The sequence below is a fragment of the Zootoca vivipara genome, chromosome 10 (assembly GCF_965207765.1).
Source record: "Zootoca vivipara chromosome 10, rZooViv2.hap1.1, whole genome shotgun sequence".
Classification (NCBI taxonomy): domain Eukaryota; kingdom Metazoa; phylum Chordata; class Lepidosauria; order Squamata; family Lacertidae; genus Zootoca; species Zootoca vivipara.
Genome location: NC_142593.1, coordinates 40596014 through 40623207, shown reverse-complemented (window position 1 = coordinate 40623207; position 27194 = coordinate 40596014). Strand labels below are relative to the sequence as shown.

At 42.7% G+C, this 27194-nt stretch overlaps 1 protein-coding gene across 7 annotated transcripts; it reads left to right on the top strand.

Annotated features, from left to right (window-relative positions):
* The first annotated feature begins 4381 nt into the window (after positions 1-4381).
* Positions 4382-27118, top strand: IL31RA (interleukin 31 receptor A). 7 transcript variants are annotated; one of them, XM_088653168.1, is made up of 18 exons: positions 4397-5136; positions 5298-5372; positions 7156-7274; positions 8629-8717; positions 9582-9872; positions 10102-10219; positions 11042-11253; positions 12909-13066; positions 14473-14626; positions 15525-15604; positions 17639-17861; positions 18382-18564; positions 19453-19554; positions 19814-19960; positions 20896-21036; positions 21751-21841; positions 22158-22224; positions 23830-27118. In XM_088653168.1, the coding sequence occupies exons 4-18, from the start codon at positions 8648-8650 to the stop codon at positions 24295-24297; spliced, it is 2505 nt and encodes an 834-aa protein (XP_088509294.1). In that variant the 5' UTR covers positions 4397-5136; positions 5298-5372; positions 7156-7274; positions 8629-8647; the 3' UTR covers positions 24298-27118. The 7 variants fall into 7 exon arrangements, with proteins under 7 accessions (XP_088509293.1, XP_088509294.1, XP_034956681.2 ...); XM_088653167.1 differs by lacking the exon at positions 5298-5372 and having other exon boundaries at positions 4382-5136; XM_088653166.1 differs by lacking the exon at positions 5298-5372 and having other exon boundaries at positions 4999-5136; positions 7156-7230.
* The last annotated feature ends 76 nt before the right edge of the window (positions 27119-27194 follow it).

Genomic DNA, 27194 nt, shown 5'->3' with positions numbered 1-27194 from the left:
TGAGGGAAAAAGGTAGGAGCATAGCTGGCAAGTCTCCCGTTTTTCGCGGGAAACCGTATTTTAAACCGTTTCCCGCTGGCAGCCCGGATTGGAAAAAATCCCGTAAATCCCCCAGATTTCCTACCTGCCAGGGAGGCTCCATTTTGGGTCCTGGCGCTGCCTGATTTCCGGTGCCCATACATGGGTAATGCAGCACCGGAAGTCGCTTCTACGCATGTCCGGACATGCGTGTCGTTGCCCCTTGAGGTTCAGCAGCAACAAGGGGGAGGACGCTTTGACAGCTGTCAAAAGCTGTCAAATTGTTAAAGGACTAAGAAAGACAATTTTATTCCTGTGAATTGGAAAAATTGGTTCAAAAGGTTTTAAAAGGATTTAAGTGGACTGTAAATTTGAAATCTGATGAGGTTAAAGACAAAGGATAAGAACAGCCAAGATGGAGCCGACAACGTGGTAGAGAGGAATTTTCCAGTACCCTTCTGCCCTTATCTCTGGTCTGCCTGTGGTCAAGTGAACTATGAAAACAAAATTCTCTCGAGCTTTCCAGGAGGCTGTGCTGGGCTATCTACAAACATGGGAAGACATCTACAAGGAAAGGCAATGCTTCAATCCAACAGAAAAGGAGAATGAGGTGCAAGAGCAAGATTTAGAGGACAATTTTGATTATGAGATTGTGTGTGAGAAGCAACAATTTGAGGACAATTTGGAGGCTGATTCAGACCATAAAAAATATGTGTTGGATGATGAAAAACAAAGATCAGAACAAAGAGATGAGGCCGACAAGGAAAAGCAAAGTGAAGAGAAGATTGATGGAAGTGAAAATCCTGGAGAGACTGAAATGTTGAATGGTGTTAGTGAAGGGAGGGAAAGGCAGAAAGAGGGAGGAGCAGGGGTCTGGAAGTGGATGTGGGAAAGAATTGGTGTGGGGTAAAATTTTTAGTTTAAGGTACTTTTTTTGGTTTATGAACAACGGTGTCGGAATCTTGGCCTGCTAAAGGATATGCTGATCCAATTGGGAGGAGGGACATTGGGGGGGGGGGAAGGAGAGATTTTTATAGTTTAAGGTTAAGAGTTTTCTGGAGGGAGTAAAAAGAATGGCTGAGGAAATATGCTTAGAGTTTGTTTTTGAATAATTTTGGTGAGCAGGAGGTGTTTGGGTGGAAAACTGCCTGTCTCCCCCTTCTTACTCTTGGTACCCAGTGGCAGGGGGTGCCTTGAGGGGAGAGGGAAGGGTGGAGGGAAACCCAGACACAAAAATGGAACCTTTTGACTGCTGGACTCCTCGGGCTACCCCAGTGGCAGGGGGGGGGGCTCAGAGGGGGACAGCATGAAGAAGGAGGAGGATTGTGTTAATATTATAAGAATAAGATTTTGAATTGGATTAGAAAACCCGCCATAACTATGTAAAGAGGTTGGGAAATCCAGGAGGAGGAGAGTCGTGGAAGCCACTAATATTTTTCATTTTCCTTTTTTCCCCCTTTTTATATTTTTGCTTTTTTTTTCTCCTTTTTTTCCTTGTTTTTCTTTTTTCTAGCATAGTGAAGAGATAGCTGGGGGATAAGCCAATCCCCAGAGATCCTCCACCCCTGTCCTCTCAGTGGCAGGGGGGGGATGAGGGGGGAGGAAGGAGGGGGGAGGTCAAACCCAGCTTAAAACGGACCCCTTTGTTCCCCAATACCCATGGGTCTCACTGGTGGCAGAGGTGGGCTTGTGGGTGGAGGGAAAATGAAGGGACAGAGCTTATGTTGTATACTTTGTATGTGTTTCCTTTTTCTAAAATTAATAAAAATTATTTTTTAAAAAAAATGAAATTGAGACCATGGCACGAGATACTTTAACCTGCATTTTTAGCAAATTCTTTATTAATCTCATTTATTCATATATCCGTGTTGCATTATGCCCATGCAGAAGCAGTGAGTGGAATGACTTCAAATATTTGCTCTTATTTAGAATATAATTTTAAAGCTTGGACAAAGGGATATTATATTTTGTTCCCTGCTTTGTAATTAGGATAATGGAACAGACCAAAATCAATGTAAATGGATATAAGTGCTCATTTTTAAATGGAAATCTATTTAGTAGAAATGCATATCTGGCTCATCACACCATTTATCCAAGACTCCATATATACTTTCCTGAAGTACTTTCAACTACCCTTTCATTGCCCTAATCATGTATGCTTCCAAATGCTGCACAGAAAACTGAAGTTCGATCCTGGTTAACCCTTTACCATTAAATGATCTCATTTTGCTAGCAATGATAATTCCAACTGTTTGGCATATATCCCAAACAGAACTGGTACAGGTATACCCACCAGCTTGTAGCAGTTGAATAAAAGTAAAATACCACTTAAATAACAGTTTTTCTTAAGAATAATGCTCACAGTATTTTGTGGTACGCTTAACCACCTCCATCTCTGGGTGGCTGTTGGCATTTCTTGGCTGAAAACATTTTCCCACTTTAATTTAAAATTATTTGGCTTTTCTGTCTCTGTACATGTTGGATGGTTGGGGCTCTAAAGCAAAGGCTGGGTTGAGGGGAGCAGGTGCTGTTCAAGTGCCTTCAGAGAGCAGCACCAAACACTCATAGAATCATAGAGTGAAGAGACCACAAGGGTCATCCAGTCCAACCCCCTGCCAAGCAGGAAACACCATCAAAGCATTCCTGACAGATGGCTGTCAAGCCTCCTCTTAAAGACCTCCAAAGAAGGAGACTCCACCACACTCCTTGGCAGCAAATTCCACTGTCGAACAGCTCTTACTGTCAGGAAGTTCTTCCTAATGTTTAGGTGGAATCTTCTTTCTTGTAGCTTGAATCCATTGCTCCGTGTCCGCTTCTCTGGAGCAGCAGAAAACAACCTTTCACCCTCTTCTATATGACATCCTTTTATATATTTGAACATGGCTATCATATCACCCCTTAACCTTCTCTTCTCCGGGCTAAACATACCCAGCTCCCTAAGCCGTTCCTCATAAGGCATTGTTTCCAGGCCTCTGACCATCTTGGTTGCCCTCCTCTGGACACGTTCCAGCTTGTCAATATACTTTTTGAACTGTGGTGCCCAGAACTGGACACAGTATTCCAGGTGAGGTCTGACCAGTACAGAGGTACTATTACTTACCTTGATCTAGATGCTACACTCCTATTGATGCAGCCCAGAATTGCATTGGCTTTTTTAGCTGCTGCATCACACTGTTGACTCATGTCAAGTTTGTGGTCTACCAGGACTCCTAGATCCTTTTCACATGTACTGCTCTCAAGCCAGTTGTCTCCCATTCTGTATTTGCGCCTTTCATTTTTTTTGCCCAAGTGTAGTACTTTACATTTCTCCCTGTTAAAATTCATCTTGTTTGCTTTGTCCCAGTTGTCTAATCTGTTAAGGTCATTTTGAAGTGTGATCCTGTCCTCTGGGGCAGTGTTTCCCAACCTTGGGTCTCCAGCTGTTTTTGGACTACGATTCCCATCATCCCTTACCACTGGTCTTGCCAGCTAGGAATGATGGGAGTTGTAGTCCAAAAACAGCTGAAGACCTAAGGTTGGGAAACACTGCTCTGGGGTATTAGCCACCCCTCCCAATTTGGTGTCATTTGCAAACTTGCTCAGGATGCCCTCAAGCCATTGATAAAGATGACTCCCACCCCGTCCCCTGGTCTTTCCTATAGTGTAGTTGTTTTTAAGCGAACTCTAGAATTCTGCTTGGTTGCATACAATCATGTCTAGGACCTTTCCCTGAAATTATGCAGTTTACTTGATATCTTGGGGAAACACATTTTTATCATCCAAGATTCATACAGGAAACTCTGCAAGCTAAGATATGAGTGTTCATATGAATAAAAGATACATATAGAAGCCCTTGAGTTCATTCTGTTTTTCCCTGCCCCCAAGGAAAGACAGCAATAAACAGAGAAATTGATTAAAACATGGGTAGCATAGCTGCCAAGTTTTCCCTTTTCTCGCGAGGAAGCCTATTCAGCATAATGGAAAATCCCTTTAAAAAAGGGTAACTTGGCAGCTATGATGGGTAGGCAACTAAGGCCCGGGGCCGGATCGGCCCAATCGCCTTCTAAATCTGGCCCGCGGACGGTCCAGGAATCAGCGTGTTTTTACATGATTGGAATGTGTCCTTTTATTTAAAATGCATCTCTGGGTTATTTGTGGGGGATAGAAATTTGTTCATTTCCCCCCAAAAAATATAGTCCGCCCCCCCCACAAGGTCTGAGGGACATTTGTAACTAAAATGATGCCACATAGGTCTGGGCATGTGGTGTTCCTTCCTCTCTCCCTTAAGTAGCTTCACTTTTAGTCGCAATATAACCTTGGCCTCGGGCCCAGCCCTGCCCGTAACCGCCGGGTTTCTTCACGGGTTCTCCCAAATAGTTTAGCCGCGCGGGACAGGGACATGGTGGGCGGCGCCATGGGCGGAGGGCCGGGGAAGGCGAGGCCTCGTCGGCCGGGAGGGAGGCAACTCTACCTTGAGGAGGCACGGAGGAGGCCCAGGAACGGCGAGGCTGTTGTGGGCTGAACCCCGAGGTTTTCTCTCACGCCACGCTTCTTTCTCCCCGCCTCGCTAAGCGGCCTCCTTTCCCTGGTTCGCTTGGTCCTCCCCGCCCTCCCCGCTTTGCTTCCTGGCAGTTTCAACCGAAAAGCCACTCGTCTTGCTTCCCTTTCTTTCCCCGGTTTCCTTTCCTTCGTCTTTCTTGCGCAAAGGCAGTTTCTTACTCAGCTATTCACTCGACAGTCATTTGGCTTCGAGCACCACATTTTTACTTTTCATTCTCCCGTCCCCCGTCATCGGTATACGCTTCTTACCCACCCCGCCCTCCTTCCTCGCTTCCCAGAATTATTACTATTTTTAAAAAGCTGTTTTTCACACAATGTCCAAACTCAGTGGGGGTTTTTTCTTTCGGTTTTTTTGTATTGTTGTTTTCAATGGCTACAATCGAGGCGTTTATTCGAGTCCTTGAAAGATCCGCCGGGTAGAGAACGACGTCGAGTTTTGCTTCGCTTCGTCCTTCGCAACTTCGCATTCCTGGTAACTCCGAAGCGGCTTTAATGCTGCTGTCGGCTGCCGCTTGCAAGCGCTGGGTTCCTGGACCCTCAAACTAAGGACGTAAATTCTCTTTAAGGGCTTTTGGACAGGTAAGACTTTAAAGGGCTTTATTCTGGGCCACGGTGCATGTTGTTCGTCCTTAAATGCCTCTCAGCTCCATGTGCAATGCCTTTAAAGTACATTTGAAGCACATACTCCTCCTCTTAGAATTTTGGGCACTGTAATTTACCCCCGTTTTTATTTATTGCAGTAGTAGCTGAAGCATTTCTGACTCCTGAACAACAGCAACTAAAGGACACCTTCCACCACCACGATCCATTTTAATGTAGGCAAGTCCGAGAGAGAGAGAGAGAGACAGAGAGACAGACAGACAGACAGACAGACAGAGACGCTGGGAGAAGGAGAAAGAAAGCGAAAGGGGTGGATCTGTATTCAATTGTAGGGTATCAGAGTTTTAGGGGGCAAATCAGGAGGGGTATCAGAGTTTTTTTAGGGGTTAATTATGTATAGGCGGGATGGGTAGCAAGTCGATCTGCATCATAGCTGCCAAGTTTTCCGTTTTTTACAGGGATTTTCCCTTATGCTGAATAGGCTTCCTCGCGAGAAAAGCGAAAACTTGGCAGCTATGACCTGCATTTTTGGATAGTAGGGTGATGGTTGTTGTAAGTTTGATGTTTATTTTCAATTTTGTTGTTCTGAATGGGACAATGACAATAAAGACTATTGTATTGTATCATATCCTATCGAGTGTGTGTGGGGTGGGTGGGGAAGAGAGAGAGGTGCTTCTCAGCAACACCAGCTCTCCAGTCGCAGCCCTGATGTCTGTGAAAGGAATGGGGACAGGCTCCGGTGGGGAAACTGAGGCTGGGGAGGGGCTGGTTGGCTAAGCAGCAAGGAAGGGGAGGCGCGATTCTTAGGAGAAACAGGGTGCAGGCAAAGTTCCCCCACGTGCCTATGGCTCCCCATCAAATCTGGAGCCCCCATTCCTTAGTTTCATGGTCCCTCCGTCCCTCCCGAGCCCCGGACCAAACATGTATCTTGCCAACTCATGGATGCATCACAATAGCATGTTTCCATCACCGAGGATTCTGCAACCAGAGACGGCACTGATGTTTGGTGGGATGTTTTGTTACCAGATTCAGGGTATCCTTTATTATTAAAAGAGATCATTGCATAATTATCAGGAAGCCTAAGCTTTGGCACACACACTGCTGTTTTTCGCCTCGCCTTTTCTACCCTGGCTCCCATGTTACTTTGGCTGTACACCATATACTCAGCTTTGCTCAGCCCTGTCAGTAGATATTTTTTCTATTGGACGCAAGGATTTCACATTTTGAGGAAAGTGAGGAGAAGGAAGAGGGAGAATGCAGGAGAGGCAGCACGAGAGGCTGCAATTTTACACCTGATTACCTGCTTACTTGGGAGTAAGGGGACCCAGGTGGCGCTGTGGTTAAACCACTGAGCCTAGGGCTTGCTGATCAGAAGGTCGGCGGTTCGAATCCCTGTGACGGGGTGAGCTCCCGTTGCAGTTCGAAAGCACGTCAAAATGCAAGTAGATAAATAGGAACCGCTACAGCGGGAAGGTAAATGGCGTTTCCATGTGCTGCTCTGGTTTGCCAGAAGTGGCTTTGTCATGCTGGCCACATGACCTGGAAGCTGTACGCCGGCTCCCTCGGCCAATAATGCGAGATGAGCGCGCAACCCCAGAGTCGGTCACGACTGGACCTAATGGTCAGGGGTCCCTTTACCTTTACCTTTACTTGGGAGTAAAGGGAGTAAAGCCCCGTTGAGCACAGCGGGGCTTACTTCTGAGTAGACATGCTTGACATTGCACTGTCAGTTTATTAACATTACACTAGAAGAAGAAGATGTCAATTAATAGAGTACTTTCCATCCTTTTAAGTACAGCATCTTAAACAATGTAAGATCAATGGCGCATAGACAGGTTTGGGGAAACGTAAGACCAGCCTATAGGGCAAAATCCTAGGGGAAACATAACAAAATAAAGATTCTAAGTTAATCACGTTCACACAATTAATGTCATATCTAGCTTGACCCAATTTTTGTTTCTTTTTTTATCATTGATACACTACATTCTTTCTCAAAAGGTTTACTCAAGGTGGCTTCCATCCTTCAACAAATGCTAAACATCCCTACAGAAACGTGATATATGTATAGCTCAGGTAGAACACGATTTCCGGTCCCTTTAAAACAAAGCCTTCAACAGGTAGGATCTGTCTATAATAGTAGTGCCTAGACCCACTGTGGGAGAGAGAGTTATAGCTCCTACTTCTAGAATTATAGTATTGTAGAGTTGGAAGGGACACTGTTGAGGATCATCTAGTCCAACCCTCTGCAATGCAGGAATATGCAGCTGTCCCAACCTTTTTTACATTTCTTGTCAGCCCTCATTTGTCCTCCTCCTCCTATGTAAATTTACATATATCTCCCCCCCCCTTTCACACTCAGGTTGCCTCGGATGCTAGTCCTACTCAGAGTAGACTCACTGAAATGAATTAAAAATCCAAACATTAATTTCAAAGGGTCTGACCTAAGTAGGATTTAGCTGGATGTAGCCTGTTATTATGACCAAAGTATCTTACCCAAAAAAGATCTGCACAAACCAGTTTATCTGAGTGCATTATTCTCAGGGTGGGGAAACTCATTTATTTATAATTGCTTAATCATATGGGACTAAACTGCATTATGTTGTAAGGGCTTTTTATTAAATCTTAGAATTGTAAAGTTGGAAGGGACCCAAGGGTTATCTAGTCCAACCCACAGTGCCTATTTTAAACTATAATGTTATCTGCAAACTGGAACTGTGTCGCTTGTAGTCTGAGAGTCAGAAAGAAGTGTGTCGCACTATGTGGGTGGCATTCTTTCTCAAGAACTACAAGTTTCATAGTAGATCCTACTAACATTGTCTAACATAGGTAGGAGGGGCCAGTGGGATGTGGCAGCTAAATAGCAACAGGTGAGGGGACAACCATTATAACCGCTAAGATCCCAGGGACTGTGGGAACCAGTGCTGCTGATAATGAGATAGATCTATTTTCAGGAGTTCTAAATGAGTTAAATCTAATTTCAGGAGTTCTAAATGAGTTAGATCTATTTTCAGGAGTGTGTAGAAGAATAAGCACATATTCTTGGGGACAGGAGAGCATCTGATGAGCGCTTGTTAGTTTTTTTAAATAATTGCTATATATACATGCATTACTGTTGAAAAACTACCCATGAGCACTGTGGGCAGGGGGAGCCCAAAATGCAACATAACTCCAATGGTGGCAATACTGCTTTGTGGTTTGCAGGTTTTTCTAAATTGTTTGACCTAAAAAAATTGGTAGTCCATTTCAAAAGCTTTGTGCTATTGCAATAACATTGTCAAAAGCAAAGAGTCAAAAGTTCAGATCTGGAACCTATTTTCAGGCTTCAACTCTGAAATGTGTGAGGTAATAGTAAAATGATGATTTCTGGTTCCTTTGGAAATTTAGCTGAGGGAAGATATGTAAAACAATTTTATTTTCATTATAAACTATACTGACTTTGTTGGAGAAAAAAAAATCTTAATTTTGTTACAGTGTTTCCTGCCTATGCACAATGATTCTAAATAAAATCTTATATACTATGCTTGGGATCTTAACCATACATTGCAGCTTCTGTTTAGTGGGTAAGTTGAACTTTTTCTGTACTTATTGTTGGAGTGCAAACTAGCTTAGAAAAAATTTTCAATTAAGCATTTAGTTAGGATGGGCAGGCAGTAAGGAAATCTGCTGCTTTCTTGAATGAAGGCGGGTGATCCATATAATACAGTCAAACCTTGGTTGTCGAACATAATCTGTTCCAGAAGCCTGTTTGGCTTCCGAAATGTTCAACAACCAAGGTGCGGCTTTCGATTGGTTGCAGGAGCTTCCTGCACTCAGCGGAAGCCGCATCGGACATCCGGCGTCCGAAAAACGTTCGAAAACCGGAGCATTTACTTTTGGGTTTTCGGTGTTCGGGAACCAAAATGTTCCAAAACAGAGGCGTTCGGGAGCCGAGGTTTGATTGTATAAACATTTTAAAGCTTCTAAATTAACTGGACTAAATCCCAGTTAAGGTGGTGATGGTCAATTGTTAATAGCGGAGTGGGGGAGGAAAACCCACTTACCTTGTGTGCTGCAGTCCCATACCATATCTGCGATTCAAAAAGCAAACACACACTGATATTACAGTACTTGTTTATGCTGTGTCTAGTTTGGCCCTGAATGACAGAAAGAAAATTGGCAAATGTGTGAAGTCTAAATTGACTCCTAAGTCTTTGTATGATGGCGAAAAGTCCAATATGGCCTACTATGAAAAACTACATGGGGAATTAAAACATATGTATCCCAAGCATGAGGGATAGTATTGAACAGTTGAGTCTGTTAAAGGGATGAGGTAGAACTGTATATACATGAGTACGTACCTTCTTTGTTCATTTTTCTGTCACTGCTGTGTTGTTTTGTGTTTTGCTTTAGTATAACTGATCTAAGTGATTTTTCTTTAAAAATAGATGGAGATGCTGTGGCTCACATCTTTCCTTCATCCCCTTTAATTGAAAGTGGTTCTACCTTGAAAGTTTTTTGTAGACTGGGAAAAAAACTCTTTCCTTATAAAAATGCAAGTCATATCATCTGGACACTGAATGATGTTGTGATTGCAGAAGAAAACTACCAAATTATCAATGATTCTGTCTCTGGAGTAGTTATTCATAATTTCACTTATGGAAGAGCTCACGTTAAATGTTTTGTTGATTCTCCGGTTGAAAAGCAACACCTGGCTCACTCTGAAGTTAGATCAGGGTGTAAGTAAGCTTAAAAGTCTTGAACTGAAAATGGGTGATTTAAGCAGTTTAACAATACTTAAAAACCTTTGACAATATTTATGTAGAATGGGATCCTGGTGGGTGTAATATTTTAAAATATGTGAATTGTAAGATTTTACTGATGCCAAGTAGTTTAAAGTCTTTTTACCAAATGAAGTGGTCATTCAAATGCCTGAGAAATCTATTGTTTTTCCTTTCTTGGTTGCAGTTCCTCCAAGGGCTCCTGAAATTATTTTCTGTGTCTTTTATTACAAAAGTGGCTCAGCTCTTAATTGCACATGGACATATGAAAGGAACACTGAAACAGTCTATACTCTCACTAAACAGTAAGTGCTAAGTGGTTGGCTGCTGATGTTATGCAAAGGGGTGTAGCACGTGGGTTAGAATTGCATTTCCTCCCTTTAATCAAATGTTTAGTTCAACTGCTTTTGGATTATCCCAGTAATCTTAAATAGCTATTCATCACAAACAGGGCATCCAACGAGATGCAAACACAGTGGCAAACTCAGAGGCCAACTCTGTCTCTATATCTGCTTGGGCAGCGCTGCTCCATGGCCTCAACCACAACCTCCAGGGTTCGTTCAGCCGCTCATCTTTCAATGATACATGTGGTTGCCAAGATTTTGGGGTCCATGGGCACACCTGGAATTCTGAAATCCATCAGTCATGAAGTGGTTGCCTTGAGTGTGGTGTGGCATAGTACAAATGGCTGGCCTGGCATGGGGTGTGTAGCAGAACGCAAAATGTCCCAGAACTTTTTTAAAAAAAATCTTCAAAGCAGCTGTGTGTGGTTAACAATGCATACAAAGATCTTTTTTAAAAATTTAAAAATTCCCATGTAAGATCTTAATCAAGAATCTCGTATTGCATCTAGGTTGGCTGCAGCACATTTTCATCCTATTAATTTCTATGGGAGGGAGAAATGCATGCTTTAAATTTCTTCTGTTGAAATCTGTGACACTTGAATGTTCTCAACTTTTGGTTGTCATTATTAAAAGCATAATTCACCTTTTACTGTTCTTTTATAAACTGTGCTCAACCTATTTCAGTCCTGGATTTGAATCTAAATGTTAGCATCTTAACCACTTCTTCCACCAAAAAGAATTACTAATTTTCTTCTTCCCACCGCCTGCATTTTTCACAAACAGGATGTTAGAACCAAATGAGGAAGAAAACTGCTCAACGAAAGGAGTTTCAACATTAGTAGGCGATGAGATACCAAGCTGCTCAACCAAAAGTGCTTCATGTACATTATTCAATCAACCACTTTCTGCTCGGGAATATCGTGTCCAGGTGACGGCAAGAAATAGCTTGGGGGAAGCAACATCTCAGCCTGTTTGCATAATTTCTACAAAAATTAGTAAGTTTATAAACAATTTAAAATATGAGAAACTTATTTTTGTGCTCGGAGCAACCAGTTGTGGTTGCAATACATTTTTTGCTACTGCAGAGATAAAAAAATTCCAGTTGTGTTCAGTGAACATTTTCGTAGGATAACATTTAGGGCCAGAGGCGCCAGCTTCCAAGAGTGATTGGGGTGGGGTAACGTCATGCGCATGAACATCGTGCCTCCCTGCTTAAGCTGGGAAGAAGCTTCCTGGGCTTTGGGAAGGAGTTGCCAGGCCTCTGACAGGATACTGGAACCCTGCTGCCTTAGGGAAGATGGAAAAAGGGCTCTTGGACCCTAGAGAGGCAATATTTGTATTAGATGTACAAGCAGTGCCCCATTTGTGTGTGATCTATCTTTCTGTGACCTCACACACACATGGTGCCAGGAACCCAGAAGTGGGGAGCACTCTGGATAGTCCTTCTGGCTTGCAAGTAAACCCTCCCCAAAGCCAGAAGAGGACATCCTCTTTGCGCTCTGGGGAGAGTCTCCTTTCAAGCCACTAGGACTCTCCATTCATGTGCATTTTGCTGATGGACGCAGACGCCCAGAACGTAAACCCCACATAAATGAGGTGTTGCCTATATTAGCCACAGTTCAGTGTTTACAACATCCAAAACTGCTTAAAACCACAACAAATAGAGAACACTGTAACCTTAATAGCAAAGGTAAAAACACTTCCAACCCCCCTGCTTCATTTTATTTATTTCAATATATTACAGCTAATCAGTTGAACCTCTTCGGAAGCAATATGCGTTAAAATGTTCAATGAAAACAGTGCCTGCCTAAATAACACCAAAGGGTTGTATATCTTGAAGAGGGAAGTTCCATAATAACAGTTGCACCTTTAAGAAGGTCCTGTCCCTCCTACCTGCCAGCTCTTGCTATCACCATCTGAAAGCCAGTGTAGCGTAATGGTTCGTGTGTTGGACTAGGACCTGGGAGAGCAGGATTTGGACCCCCACTCAGCCATGAAGCTCACTGAGTGACCTGGGGCTAGTCACCATCTCTTAGTCTAACCTACCTCAAAGGGTTGTTGTGAGGATGAAATGGGGAGGAGGAGAACCATGTACATCACCTGAGATCCTTGGAAGATAAAGGTGGTTTATAAATTGAAATACAGCGGACCCTCGGGTTATGTACCTCTCTGGATACATAATCTTCGGGTTGTGAAAGCAGCAAACCCGGAAGTATTTTTCTGGGTTTCACTGCATGTGCAGAAGCAGCGCCTCTGGTTACGGATTTTTCGGGGTGTGCATGTACCCCCGGAATGAATTAAATCTGTATCCAGGGGGTCCACTGTAACAACAACAACAACAACAACAACAACAACAACAACAACAACAACAATCTGCCTCTACCTCCAACCTAGCTGGGTTTAATTCCAAGTATGGCAGTGGTGTAGCATCACATTGATCTGGTTCATCAGTCCCGCTCCACTGAACAGAAGTAATTTAATTATCTTTTTATAGCTATGCTTAGAAATGAAATATAAATTCTGCAATGGGGTTCAAATGTGCAGCCTACCCCACTCTCCATTCCAAGAGAATTTCTCTTGCTGCTGCCGGTAGGATTGAGTGTAAAAGCATTAGCATTGAAAGCATGAGAGCTTTTTTTCTCAATTCCAGTGAAGACTGATCCCCCTCAGATAACTGAAATAGAAACAGTTCCAGGGATGAAGCAAATGCTAAGAGTTCATTGGAAAAAACCTCGGTATATGCCTGTAAGTGCCGAGAACAATACAAGGTGCCAAATTCGACACAAATCCATAATGGGAAATGGCACGGTAGGTTGAATTGTAAGTGAGTAGCAATTTTTCCAGCTCATATGACTACAGGCATGTAGCCCATGTTGGCCTCAGGGCCTGCTCTAGGTAGACCCCCGGTGGCGCGGGGTGCCAGGGCACCTGGGTGCTCAGGGGGCGCTGAGGGGCGCCCCAGCAAGTGGGGGAGCTGCGCGGCGGCCTCCCTTTTCCCTCCGCCAGCCGCGCCGCTCAGGGGAGAGCAGGGAGGTAAGCGAGCGGAGCAGGGGCACTAGGACCCTGCTTCGCTCTGCAGGGTCATCCCTCACCCCGTCGCTGCGTTTCATTGGTAGAGGTGACGCCACATGGCAGCAGCTCTACCAATGAAACGCAGCGCCAGGGTTGGCGGGAAGGCTGTCAAACCTCCGAGGCCAGGAGCCGCGCGGCCTCTGAGGCACCTCGGCTGCTCCTGCAAAGAAGGCCGCTTCCTTGCTCCAGGCCCGGCGGTGGCGGGGTGGCCCTTCCTCCTCGGGTCCTGCCCCGTGCTCAAGCGGCGCAGCAGAGATGCGGCGGGGCTGGCGGTCGCGGGTGTCCCGAGTGGGAGGGCCTCTGGCTTTGGCGGTGGCCCTGCTGGTGGCAGCGGCGGGGTGCTGGGCTGGCAACGGGGCCTGCCGGACTTGGAGCTCGGCGAGGCCGGCGGAGTCGCGCTCCCCTTGCAGCAGCCTCCCGAGCTCGCCTGGCAGCTCCTCCGCAGTCCTGTGTACAACAGGCCTCCGCTGGGCAGGGAAGCGCAGCTGGGTGAGCTGGGCCGGCCCGTGCGCCTGGAGCTGAGCGTCGCTGAGGAGAGCATTCGGAGCCACCAGAGGTGAGTGACTCAGAGCCGGGAGCCGTGCAGGCCGAAGGGAAGGGGGGGCAAAAAGGGTTTTTTTGCACCAGGGCGCTGGGTACCCTTAAGACGGTCCTGGTTGGCCTCATCTTCTCAGTCTGCTCCTCCTAGCATTATTTTATGCACTTTCATCACGTCTTTTCTTTCTTGCCTTTTTCTCTAAACTATAAAGTGCCAAATGCTTTAGCTTTTCCTCAAATGAGAGTTTCCCCATCCGCTTAATCAATTTGGTTGCCCTTTTCTGAACCTTTTCCAACTGCACATTATCCATCCTCCATGTACTTGTCATTCAGTCATTCACACACACACACACACACACACACACACACACACACACACACACGTACGTGCTTGCTTTGTTTTGGTAAGCAGTTATTTTAGCAAAGAATGAATGCCAGTTTTTGGCAAGTAGAATTTCCATCTGAGCCACACCTGGAGTGGGGGGTGAGGAATGTGAGAATACGGATGCAAGTGATAACAAGGGAGACCATGCTATTTATATTTTGCCACCTATGATTTTTGCTGTGTTCTTTGAAGGAAAACTGTTATTCTGCCCAATTTCTAGAAAGATTACTTCATGGAGGAAGACAGAGCAACAATTGATCTCACTAATCTGTGGGATTGTACAAACTATACTGTTGACATTCGGTGCGCTCATAATGACTCGAAGTTTTGGAGTGAGTGGAGTGCAGAAAAAATGGGAACAACTGAAGAACAAGGTAAGCAAAAATGCTGATACGGTTTGATGCTGTTGTTAAGTTTTAAATTTACAGATCTTTTAAAAAATCAGTTTATATTAATTCAGTTTGAATTTTGTATTATTATTATTATTATTATTATTATTATTATTATTATTATTATTATGTTTATACAGTATATGTTAAATAGGATTGGCAGTGAAGGGGTATCTGTCAGGCAGGGCTATCTCACACTGCTATATTGGTTATATCATTCATTGTTGTTGTTGGTATTCTGTTGGGAGCTGCCCAGGGTGGGTGGGGGAACGCAGTCAGATAGGCGGGGAATAATTAATTAATTAATAATAATAATAATAATAATAATAATACAGTATTACTATTGGATATCGTTGCTGTTTCCAGTCATTTACTCTTGAATATGGTTAGAGCTGTGCTTCCCAACATGGGGCACACGCCCCACGGGGGGGGGGGAATGAATGGCCTTTTAGGTTTCCTCCACATGAATAGGAGTTCAGTTTTTGAATAATAAGCATTATATGTCACCGGGGGGGGGGGGCACCAGGATTTTAGAGATGCTTAGATGGGACATGGCCAAAAAAAAAAAAAAAAGGTTGGGAACCACTGGTCTAGAGGGAAAGTGTATGAGTTTAGTGTTGCCAGCTTGTCATGATGTTCCAGCACACAGTTGCTAGGGGAGTTGTTCATAGACAGCCTCCCCAGTTTTGGAGAACAAGAAAGAACTAGTTGTTATGTGTTCTATTCTTGTGCTATTCTTGAATATCCACTTGCTGCAGGATGAGAATATGATACTAACTAGCTTTTTAGCAGCATAGAAGTGGCTATCTTGGTGGGCTATAGGAGTTGTCTGTTAATGCCTTTCATTTCTATATTTTAAATTATGATGTATTAATTTTGATAGCTCCCTTGAAAGTAGACTTGTGGCGAGTACTTGAGTTGCATCAGCCCACTGGAAGAAGAACTGTGCACCTTTTGTGGAAGGTAACTTTGTTTTGACACTTTGAGATTCTGGGGTTTTTTTGGTTTAGTATTTGAATGGTGAATGTGCTGTCAGGTTCGACTGACATTATTTCTGATACAACTCAGTAGCCTATATACTATGTTAATTGGTATTTTTCATGTTTGAGATGAGTCACTACGTACTTTGTATCACTCTAACTCAGGGGTCCCCAAACTTACCCAGCTTTGGACCGGTGTCCGCCATGCCGATCGCGTGGTGGGCCAGAGGGAGGGGGAGCGCGCGCCCATACGTGTGTGCACACGCTATTTCAGGTGCACTTCCGGGTTGGAGGAGCACTGGAAGTAGCTTGTGTGCATGCGCTTGGGCCTCCTCTGACCTGGAAGTGTGCCGGAAATGACGCGTGCGCATGCGCACAAGCTGTTTCTGATGCTCCAGCCACCTGGAAGTGGGCAGCTGTGCCGCGCCGATAAGAGCGGGCAGCGGCGGGGGTCGCCAGGGGCCACATAAAAGAGCCTCGCGGGCCACATTCAGCCAGTGGGCCTTAGTTTGGGGAACCCTGCTCTAACTCATGCAAATACATACCATTACACTGGCAAACACCTCTGCCATTTTGATTACTCTGATTTCTGAATAGACTTTCCCAGTGAAGCTTTGTTTTTAGCAGTAAACATCTCTCTGAGAAAAACAACAACTGTTTTGCTGAATTCTGTGAAGGAATTATTTGTTTTCATGAATAAAGGTGGATTATCTAAGGTGGTGTCCATATTAGTTTACCAGGATACTATTCAGGAGAGACTGGCATGGGAAATGTATGTGTGTGTATAAACATTTTTAAACCAGGTGTTGGAAAAATATGGTCCATGCTTTGGTTCATGAGATTCTTCAGTGTAGCTTGCAATATCATACAGAGGTCTTAAGAATCCTGGCTGTTTTTTATGGTTGCATAAATGTTTGGGAGAAAAATTGCCAAAAGCAGAAGCAAGTGGCAGGATGGTGGTGAGGATTCAAAATCAGATGGTCTTATACACTCTGCAACTTCCTACAGTAGTAGTAGTATAACATGCACACATGTTATAGCAGTGTTGCAACTCTGCAGATTGAAGCCCCAGAAAGATTGTACAAAGCAGGAAATCTGTGTGAGGCCATTGCGCTGCTCCAAGTGTCCCTAGCTTTGAAGTTGGGAAAGGTGGCTACCGGAGGACAAGCCTGCGATTGTACGGCTTGGATTGTGGTGACCTGAGCATCCTCCCAAGGGCAGTTCATCTGGCACCTACATAGCTCTCCTTTAGGCTCTGGGAAAAGATTTTACTATCTTGTGCCTTCCCTCCTGTTGATGCCTTCTGTAAAGTTTCTATTTTTTTCTGTGAAACACCTTTAACAATTAATTGGAAAGGTATAGATGTATTAAATGAAATAATTTGCACAATTACGGTGACTGGAGACAAAAATCCACAATAGCAAACATTGCCACTGATGTGTGTTAAAGTCCTACATGGAAGGTTTCTACAAGCCAGGCAATTGCCACTAGGTTGTAAACTTGCCTTACATTAAAAGATAAACAGGAAAACAAGGAAAAACAAAAAACTGGAGTGTTAGTATGGCTCACAAAGTAGCACAGAATTGGTGGAAAGTATTTTTTTTTAGGCAGAGCAGTAGGGATTGTGGCATATATAGGCATACCATTTATTTATTCCATTGATACTGAAAGCAACCTGCTAGTGCAATGTTGCAAAATTCATGTTAATCTTATGAAGTAGATATGGAATGATTGGATTGGAGATTGTTAAACTGAGAAACAGCAGCTTGCCCTTGCTTCCTGAGAGTAATGGAAATAAGAACAGTAAATAAATTTGTAATTATTTGCTGACCTATGGCTGGTATTAAGTGAATCAAGACTGCAAGCTACAGCACAAAAGCACTTGCTGTAATCTTCCTGTAAGCAAAAGATGGAAATAAATTTCAAGACCAGATTCTAACAGTGCAATCGTTTACAGGTAAACTCAAGTGTGTATGGATTGCAAACTTATTGGATAACCAACTTTGTTTTTTAACAGAAACATGAAGAATTCCCATCTTCTGGAAGAATAGATAGCTACAGAATAAAGTATTTTACAAAAAGCAAGCCTCCTTTTGAAAAAACTGTCAACGCTAAAAATAATTCCAGTTATTTCGGACTGACAGGGGAAGCCTATGCGATCAGTGTTGTTGCTCATAATATAGCTGGAGATTCTCCTGAGGCTGTTTTGAAAATTCCATCAATACATGAAGAAAGCATGAGTGAGTTTTATGTGATCAAAATGTGTGATTTTTAAAATGTAGTAATAGGTCACTGTGGTTTGGGTATTGATATGTGTCATTGTGTTTATAAATGTGTATTCCCTTTCAGATACTTTAAAAAATACAATTACATGGTGGCAGCATTTGCAGGTAGAATTAAGAAATGGGACTTCTAATTTAGCGGATCCCAAAACCTCACTTTGTACTTGAATCCCTGTCTGCAAGGATATTGCTATGCAGTCTCACTGCTTATTCATTGTGTATTTATTTTTGCAGCCTATATTGATAAGATGTAGAATGTATTGAGTATTGCTTCTCAGAGTACCTTGTTTTTCTGTAGGGGATCATGTTAAAAGGTTTTCTTAGGAAGGATTGTTATTGTTACATACCCTTTTGCTTCCTTCTGTCTTCTGTTCTCAGTTCTAACTCAAATATTTTATTAATCACAATAATATTCAATTGAATTGCTGAAGTCTGCTTAAGTCAACATTCCTGCTAATGTCAGCAATCATTCTCTTAGATCTCCAAAGGATTCTTAGCTTGAATACTTCTGCTTTAAAGGAACACTTGTTTTTGGAATGGGAAACTTCAGAGTTAGAAATAAATGAATACATTATAGAATGGTATAATGAATTGGAGACAGATCCATACAACAGATCTTGGGAATACATAACAAATGTAACAAACTGGACATTTCCAAAAGGTAAGGGTTCTGGAGACTGTCTTTTAAACCCAATGTATTTATTTCTGTATCTTCACTCCTAATTTTTTCTATCTAATGATGTAAATTATGTTGGGACAGTTTCCAGTTGGGTATTTATTTATGTACTTTTGTGTTTGGTTGCACGTCACTGTTAGCAAATATCTCTGAGTGGTAAGCACATGGGTGCAATGCTGTTCTTCACTGCTAAAGTCCTCCAGAATAGTCCATGCTGAAACTGCTTGAGCTATTTCAGATTGGTCTTGAAAATTTGGACTGTTCTGATAGGGACAGACAGAAGGGAGTGGATTTCTGTCACAAGACAGGGGAACATGAAGGTCTTTATACTCCTGTGCAACCTTATTTGCTTGGCCGCAAGCAATACATAATATCTATTGGAGGAAAAACTCCACAAGTTGGAAACACATTTATTTACTTCTGGTGCTTATAGCCCATCTAGTGATGGTGTTTTGATTTAATGTAAACTCAAAACAGTCTAGTTCCATTTCTGTATTGGCACAAAAAGTCTGGTTATCAGCTGTTCGAGTTGTTTTTCAGAAAGAAAAAGTCTAAAATGCTGCATTTATATTGGTTTTATCCTACATAAAAATTGGACCTTGCATGTTTCTTAGTCTATACTGCTTTTCAATATAGCAAGGAAAATATGTCATAAAGGAAAGGTCCTAAGTTTGTAAAGTCCTGATTCTGGCATGTGGCTTTTCTGTTGCTGCTGTGTGAGTGAAATGTGTTGTGTTGTGTTGTGATATGATATGATGTGATATGATATGATGTGATGTTATGTTTATGTTATGTTATGTGTAATTAAAAGTTTTGTTGCACATCTTGAAAGAGCAGTGATATTCTGTGCATCTTGTTTCTCCTCCCCCCCAGGAACCTTCAATCCTTATATATGTTACAACATTTCAGTGTATCCCTTACATAAAGGTGAAGTAAAAGTGCCGAGTTCCACCAGAACCTATTTTCAAGAAGGAAGTACGTATAAATGACTGCCTCTGTGGCAAATATCAGTCTCCCTTAATCCTATCTGAATAAGTCAGCTTTGAATCTGGTAGTTTCTCTGCTTTGGGTTCTCCCTTCCTACGACTACCTCTAATAGGATTGTTCTGTTAAATATGTAAAATTGCATTAGTTGTTTTTCTACATTGCTATGCATTTAGCAACACTGAACATTATTCACAACATCATTTCTTTTATTAAAGTTTTGTTGCCTGTATTTTTCTACTTCATTTAGGCCCAATCCGAGGTCCTACTGCTGTGGTGAAATATTTTGATAAAAATGAAGCTGCCATAACGTGGGAGGAAATTAAAAAAGCAGACAGACATGGTGATATTATTAACTACACTATATTTTACAAAGCTGATGGTGGAAAAGAATTGGGTACGTATACACATAAGAGGTAGAAAGTTAGAAGGCTGTCATACTACCACTTCTTAACAGTGTTCAACTGTAGTGCTGTTCTTCTTTAGTCTCAGGTGGCCTCCATATGTTGGCATGGATTGCTGGTAAGGAAAGGAACAACTGAAAAATTTGGAAGCTTTCTGTTCCAATGCATTTGCCTTGGTACAACTGCCAGGAAAAAGGGCACATGCGATTTGGTGTGGAGGCAGAATGCTACCTGCTGACTCTAACCCTGCATGATATGTTTGGAAGGTCCAGGGATGGGTAAATGTTGTTTTGTCAGTGCTTAGAACAGGAACCAACCACTTAAATCTTTTCCTGTCTTTTAAATGGCTCTTTGTTTGCTTTGGTTTGTCTCTTCTCAAACCTGGTGTCAAACTTGGTTTTGTCAACAGGTTTGTTATTACATGTGGGGAATTCATTTCCCCCCCCCTGGCTTACTGTGACATAGTTTGAAAACCTTTGCTGAAGAAAGTTTGGCTACACCCACTACTGCGTGTGCTATATGACTAAAAATGCTCAGGCTTGGGGCTGCCAGCCCTCCATCCCCATATTTCCAGTGGGGGAAGAAAAAGAGTGTTTGTGATTAGTTCTCAACTCCTGAAACACAAACCTCAAGAGGCCTGAATTGCACCACGAAGCTGTTTCTTTCTATCTGGATCACTCCTCTTAGGGGCATGAATGCACTGCAGTATTTTGTTGCAGATTCCATTCTCTCTCTATAATAAAATATCATTTTACATTTTGTCACATGCGTCATTGCTGTCTATTTTGCTGAGCAGCAGCATCTCATAACGCTTGGTAGTAAAAAAAAAGTTTCCTTTTGTATGGCACTTGAAGATCCTTCAGGCTTGAAGGAATTTCATATATACTAGACCAGATGAACATTTAACCCTAAATTTGTGTCTTATTAGGAGAAACAGTGAGTGCTGATGTGCTAGAATACCACCTTAAATCCTTGCAAGCTAACACCAAGTACACAGCTCATGTTATGGCAAGCACCATGGCTGGAGGAACCAATGGAACAGAGATAGATTTCATCACCCATAAACTTAGTAAGTTACTCAGTGCAAATAGTTTTCTATTCATTGGTTGCTTTTTAATGCGTGTTGAACTGGGCCAACAGAAAGAGTAGCCTACTTCTCCAACACTATTACACACAAAGTGAAATCCAGGAAACCTTAATTCTGTTGATTGAAAGAATGTACAGTTGACATAAACTCATAGAAAGGGTACACTTCCAACTTGTGATTGTGGGTAATCTCACTTTTCCCCCATTATACATGTAAGAATGTTCTTACCGGCCGCTACACGTACCCTGCTGAGTTGCTCCCAGCTTAGTAGTACTAAATCAGGTCACAACTGTATGGACAGGGCACTGTGCCGAATGTTCTCTGGGGAGGATATGCAGTATCATGACAGGAAGCTGCTACACACAAACAGCCTCCCCCCCACCCCCGCTGTGTGACACCCATGTACAGTAGTTGCATTCTACAGCAGCCATCTATGTGGTTCAGTATATATGTCAAAAGTGCAACAAGAAGATGCATCACAAGACCTTTGATGGAATTTCTTTCTTTCTTTTTTCTTACTGGGGACCTCTACAAGACTGTATCCCCACCTCCCCCTTTAAAGTGCTAAAATACAGTACAGTTCAGTAAATGGGAATAAGTACCACTGAATCCCTTGGTACTTACTTTTGAGATAACCTAGAATTCTTGGGTGTTTATATTTTTATGTCATTTTACTCTTCCTCTTTCCCCTCCTAGGTGAGACAGATATTCTTCTGTTTGTCATTGTTGGATTTTTCATGCTATGCTTAACAAGTGTTGGGTTATTGTGGGCTCTGAAAAGACGCACGTGAGTAAATGTTTGCATAAGTCATTTTATATGGGTGAAAATGAGCTATTGTAGTAAATGGAAGCATAGTTTTTTTTAAAAAAAGTTTCTTGCTTGTTAAATACATGTCTGAAATACAAACCACTACAAAGGAAAGGCAGAGCCACTCCCTGAGCTGAGAAATCTTATTACTGAATTATGGCAAGTTACATAAATTAAAAACTTATTATGATGGATGGAGGAAAAGGGGCTTGATTTTAACTTAGTTTAAATGGTTTTTCTTGTTAATAGGTGTCAATAAATACCTGTATTAGATGGATAAATTTTGTTTTGGCAGGTTGAAAAAGATTTGTTGGCCTGAAATCCCACATCCGGTGCTACCAAGTTTCCCCAGTGGATTTCAGGTAATGAATAATTTTTGCTGATCCGGTGTGATAATTTGTTTGAAAATAGAAGAAAAATAATATCTAATAGATGTGTGTGGTGGCCAGGGCTGTCCCTGATCATTACACTGCCCTGCAGCCTGACTTCCCTTGTGGGCATGCATGAGATTTCGCTTTGCTCTGTCCTCCCTTTCATGCTTGTGTTGCTCCTGCCCTTCCCCTTGACTGCCCTCTCCATTAGGCAATAGCAGCTCCCAGTAGCAGCTGTTGCTGTTTGATGACTTGCAAAGGCAAGCGACAGACACTTGCCCCTTTTTGCTTGAAGAGGGGAAAGTAGAGCTGTGGCCAGTGGTAGAGGGAAGAGAGGGGGCTACTTCTTCCAGGAGTCTCCTCTTTGTTCCTCTCTCTGCAATATTGAGGATAATGCTTAACGTACAGGGCGGTTGCAAGGATTACTGGGATAGTGTATGTGAAGTGCTTTAAACATTCATAAACGTATGATTATCATTTCTCTTTTTCTGACTGGTCTATGGCTAGGGTGGCTAACCTGTGAGCCTGATTCAGCCGGCAAAGCCACAGGTAGTCTTTCAATCTGATCTGGAGTTACTGCCTGTTCATTAGAGATCACTCTCTACAGAAGAGTGTTATTTAATCCCAGGCTTTTAGAGAGACCATTCTGTGCAAAGTAATAGGCAGAATTTCCAGCAACCCCCACCCCACAAATTGACCATGCTTACTTGCTGGACTGTGGCCCTCATAAAGGGATGGGCAAATCAGTCATTTTTCCAATCTTAGATTCAGTTCTCTACATTTCTTTAGAGCACTTTGCAATAAAAACAAAAAACCTCATGAAAATTAGTGAACATTTCATTGTGAATTTCCCCTAATAAACTCATTGTTGTAAGCAGTTCTGAATAATACACACGTTTTTGTAAGCAATTTCCCCCAATATAATGCATTTTTGCATATTATATTCAACAATGTGTGCATTTTTATGCACACTTTACCCTAGTATATGCATTTCTTTTGTACACATTACTTGACTAGAAAACTGCATTGCAAAATTTGGACAAGTGTAAATTTCTAAGGACATCTGTGTGCCGGTTTGAGAAATGTGAACTGGGTAGCTTCTCAGTGAAATGTAAACAAAATTGAATTTTTCTTCCAGCCTTTCCCTGAGAGAGGTGATTCTAGGGCCAAAAAAGGTTAGTCATGCTGGACTAGGGCATATTATAGTGGGTTTTGGAACTCAAGTGGACGGAAAGTGTTGAGAGGTCACCTGGCAGCATCTGCTCCTTAGAATAAAGGAGGACAGAACAGACTTGTTAATGAGACTTTTCCTTTTTTGTTTCCATGGTATTGATTATTAGCAAGCAGGCTGCACTCATATTACTTTGAGGATCATTCAAGGAACATGAGATTATGAGATTATGGACAGTTGCTCATCTGCATGCTTACTTGTAGTTTGTTAGCAAGATTCCAAAAGGGAAAGACACATTGGAGGAAATTACACTTTCAAATTTTCTGCAAATTTTGGAGACAAACATTTTTTTCCTGTTGGTAAAGACCCAAGAGGAACTTAATTACTTAACTTTACATCCTTTCTTTCTCTTTTTCCCCTCCCAGGAGAAGACAATGTTGAGAAATTCACCCTCTGAGAATGAGACACTCAGTGTTTTGAGGGTAGATCCTTGTGGAAAGGATCATGATGAATCACACTTGCTGACCCTTGAAACCTGGTTGAACCAGACTGATGTTACCTCAAACTTCTTGATGGCCAACCATGAGATTTTGTGCAGTGAGGAACATGAAGCTATAGCACCTCTTGCACAATCAACCTCTCTGGGGCATGATTTCAGGAATTCACCATCAATTCCAGCTCCAAAAGTGGATTCTAGAGATTATGGAGATGGTGAAGTTCAAGATCAGCCAGAGTTGAAGGAGAAAACTGAGTTCAACCTATATTTGAAAAACTCTGTCCATACAAGAGAGTTCTTAGGCCAAAATACAGAAGGAACAAAAGCCCAGCCAGTTTTTGTGACAGGACAGTGTTATGTGGCACTGAATGCAGTTAAACGGTTCTCAAAGCGTTAATATATTGTCCCTGTTCAGAGTAATTTAATGGAGCATGAGACTCTTAATCTCAGGGTCAAGGGTTTGAGTCCCACATTGGGCATTGCAGGGGGTTGGACTAGATAACCCTCATTGTCTTTTCCAGTTCTACAGTTCTGTGATTCAATGAAAGAAACATGCTGCTACTGCCTGAGTCAAGGAGAGTGTTGCAGACTTGGTTTAGCTGTGACCATTATTCAGGACATGAAGTTCTCTGTCCTATTTTCAATTGGCATCAGGCATTTGATGGCTCACCATGGTCCACTGTTCATTAGCAAAAACAAAGTAGTGTAATTCATATGGAGGCACTATATTTCTCCCCAACACCCTCTACCCAAATATAGAATGATCAGAGATGGAGGGGGTGGCGATCTCTCTGCATCCCAAACCTCTGTGGCCATCAGAATGTGGGGGGGAAGTCAGCTGGGGAGCTTTGACACCAGAGGATTGAAAACATATTTTTAAAAAAGGCTCACAATCATCAAATGCCAGAGCACCTTTTTAAAACCCTCTAATTATTTTAGTCCTAATATTTCATGCCTACCTGGTAAGCATGTGAGCATAGCTGCATAGGCAGGAAGACAGAATCAAAGCATGTAGTTGAAAAGTTAAATGGAATTTCCTTCAAAGGAAACAATAATAAACATGGGGCTATATCCCACAAGTTCATACTCAGCATAGATCTACTGAGGTCAAAAGACTTACGTTTCAGTGGGTCTCCTCTGGGTATGACTTTAAAATACCATGGGTTTTGTATACAACCAAGTAAAAAATAACATAACTAAAAAGAAAAGTAAAAGCATTAAGGACAAAGTTCCTTAGGCAAAAATCCTATTCAAATGACTGATATGGTACCTTATTTGGATAGATACCAAAGCGTACATAGTACAAATATTCCATTGTTTCAATCCACCTTACTGTGGAGTCATATTTGCATATAGGTAAATGAAAAAAACCAATGCATTCCACTCCCATTTCACATTGGCTGTTTGAGTCTCATGTATCTTCTCATATGGGAAGACTTGTCAGGTTTGGCAAAAAATGTTTTATAGCCAAACAATTTGAAAACTAGCCAAGTTGTGGTTTCAGCCTTTCCTGTAGGTAGAGGAATCATGACAGCAATCCACCTTCATTCAGCTTACTTGTCCATTTGCAGCTACCGGTATTTGGCATTATCTGTTGCTAAACCACCAGTTCAATATATTTAAGGCATATTGCTGAATGTGAAAGCATATTAGTTTTTCCAGAAAGAAAAAGGACAACAGAGAGAAGAAGCTTCCAAAGTAAAAATGAGAAGTATGATAGCTATTTCTCCATCCATTATGCTGCTCTATTTCTAGTCGCCCCAGCCAAACCCTCTGTGGAAATACAGGGCCCATGCATACCAGTTATAGCAGGCATCCCAAAGTTCGGCCCTCCAGATGTTTTGGACTACAGTTCCCAGGCCCGGCTCTAGGGGTAGTCTTGGTGGCGCGGGGCGCCAGGGCACCGGGCCGGCAGGAGGGTGCTGCGCGTCGAAGCCGCGCAGAAGCCGTGCTGCGCCCACCAGGGTGGGGGCGCCAGAGCGATCTCCGCGCCAGGGCACCCAACCAGCTTGAGACGGCCCTGACAGTTCCCATCTTCCCTGACTACTGGTCCTGTTAGCTAGGGATCATGGGAGATGTAGGCCAAAACATCTGGAGGGCCGCAGTTTGGGGATGCCTGAGTTATAGTATGTAGTAGACCAGGATTTAGGAACTTGTAGCCTTCTGTATGTTGCTAGAATCTAACTCTCTTCAGCCCCCAACGGCGTGGCCAGAGGTCACCAGCATCTTCAGCACCATAGGTTCTCTCACTTCTGTTGAAGACAATATGAGCGCCGGGCCAAGTTCTGTATCATTTTTTGTATTTTGCAGACTGCCTAGCATACTGTTGGTGGTAGGTGTTCCTAATACAGCAGCAAGGTGCAAGTAGATGTTGTGTGGGTGAAAGGAGACAGCATCACAAATAAACTCCATAGATTATAATCCCCCACAATTGCTCTTAGTTGTCCAAACAGATGCTGAAATGAGAGGCAAAGGATGAGACTTGGAATCTGTTCCATCACATTCCCAAAATAGGTAATCACACAACTACCAAAGCTGACCACACCAGCCACTTTTAGAGGTTAAGCACAAGGCATGCAATCAACTGCGGTGATGGCTGGGTCCTAGGGAAACCAAAAAGCCTTTTTTACCCATCTATGCCCTAGCCAGAAGATCTACATGCCCTTTCTAGATGGCAGCCCTTTGTCGGTATTCCTATATGGTAGAAGTGCTTCTTTTGCCACAAATGTGCCTATTCAGATATTGTATCTAGACAGGTTGTTGTGTGGGACCTGCCCCAACTGCTCAACGCAGGAAGGTCTGAATGGGGATTGTAAGCCTGTTAAACTGCAGTCTGAACTCCTGATCAGGGGAAGGGCTTTCATTGCATTCAGCCTAATGCAAGCCCCTTTTAAATTGTGTGAAAGTCAGATGTGGAACTGGCATGGTCAGTCTCTCTGCTCAATTAATGAATGCCTGACTAGTGCTTCAATGGCTTAAGACCCCAGTTTCCATATGTCAATGGAAACATTAGTGATGTACACTACAGATTTATTGTGAGGACAAACATTGTATATATAAAAATGCTGCATAAATTGCTTATATACAAAACATTGATACAAGATACATGAACAAGATCAAATTTGTAAATATTGTTGTGAGACTTCTCATTTAATGTACCATCCTACTCTGAGCTGCTGGGAAAAAAATGCCATTAAAGCATTAAATAGTCTGCTAAATTCTCGATGGCTTTGTTATGAAGTTGCAAGTGACGGGAGAGCATATGTTTCAGCCCTGAGTAACAAGTGAGACTGG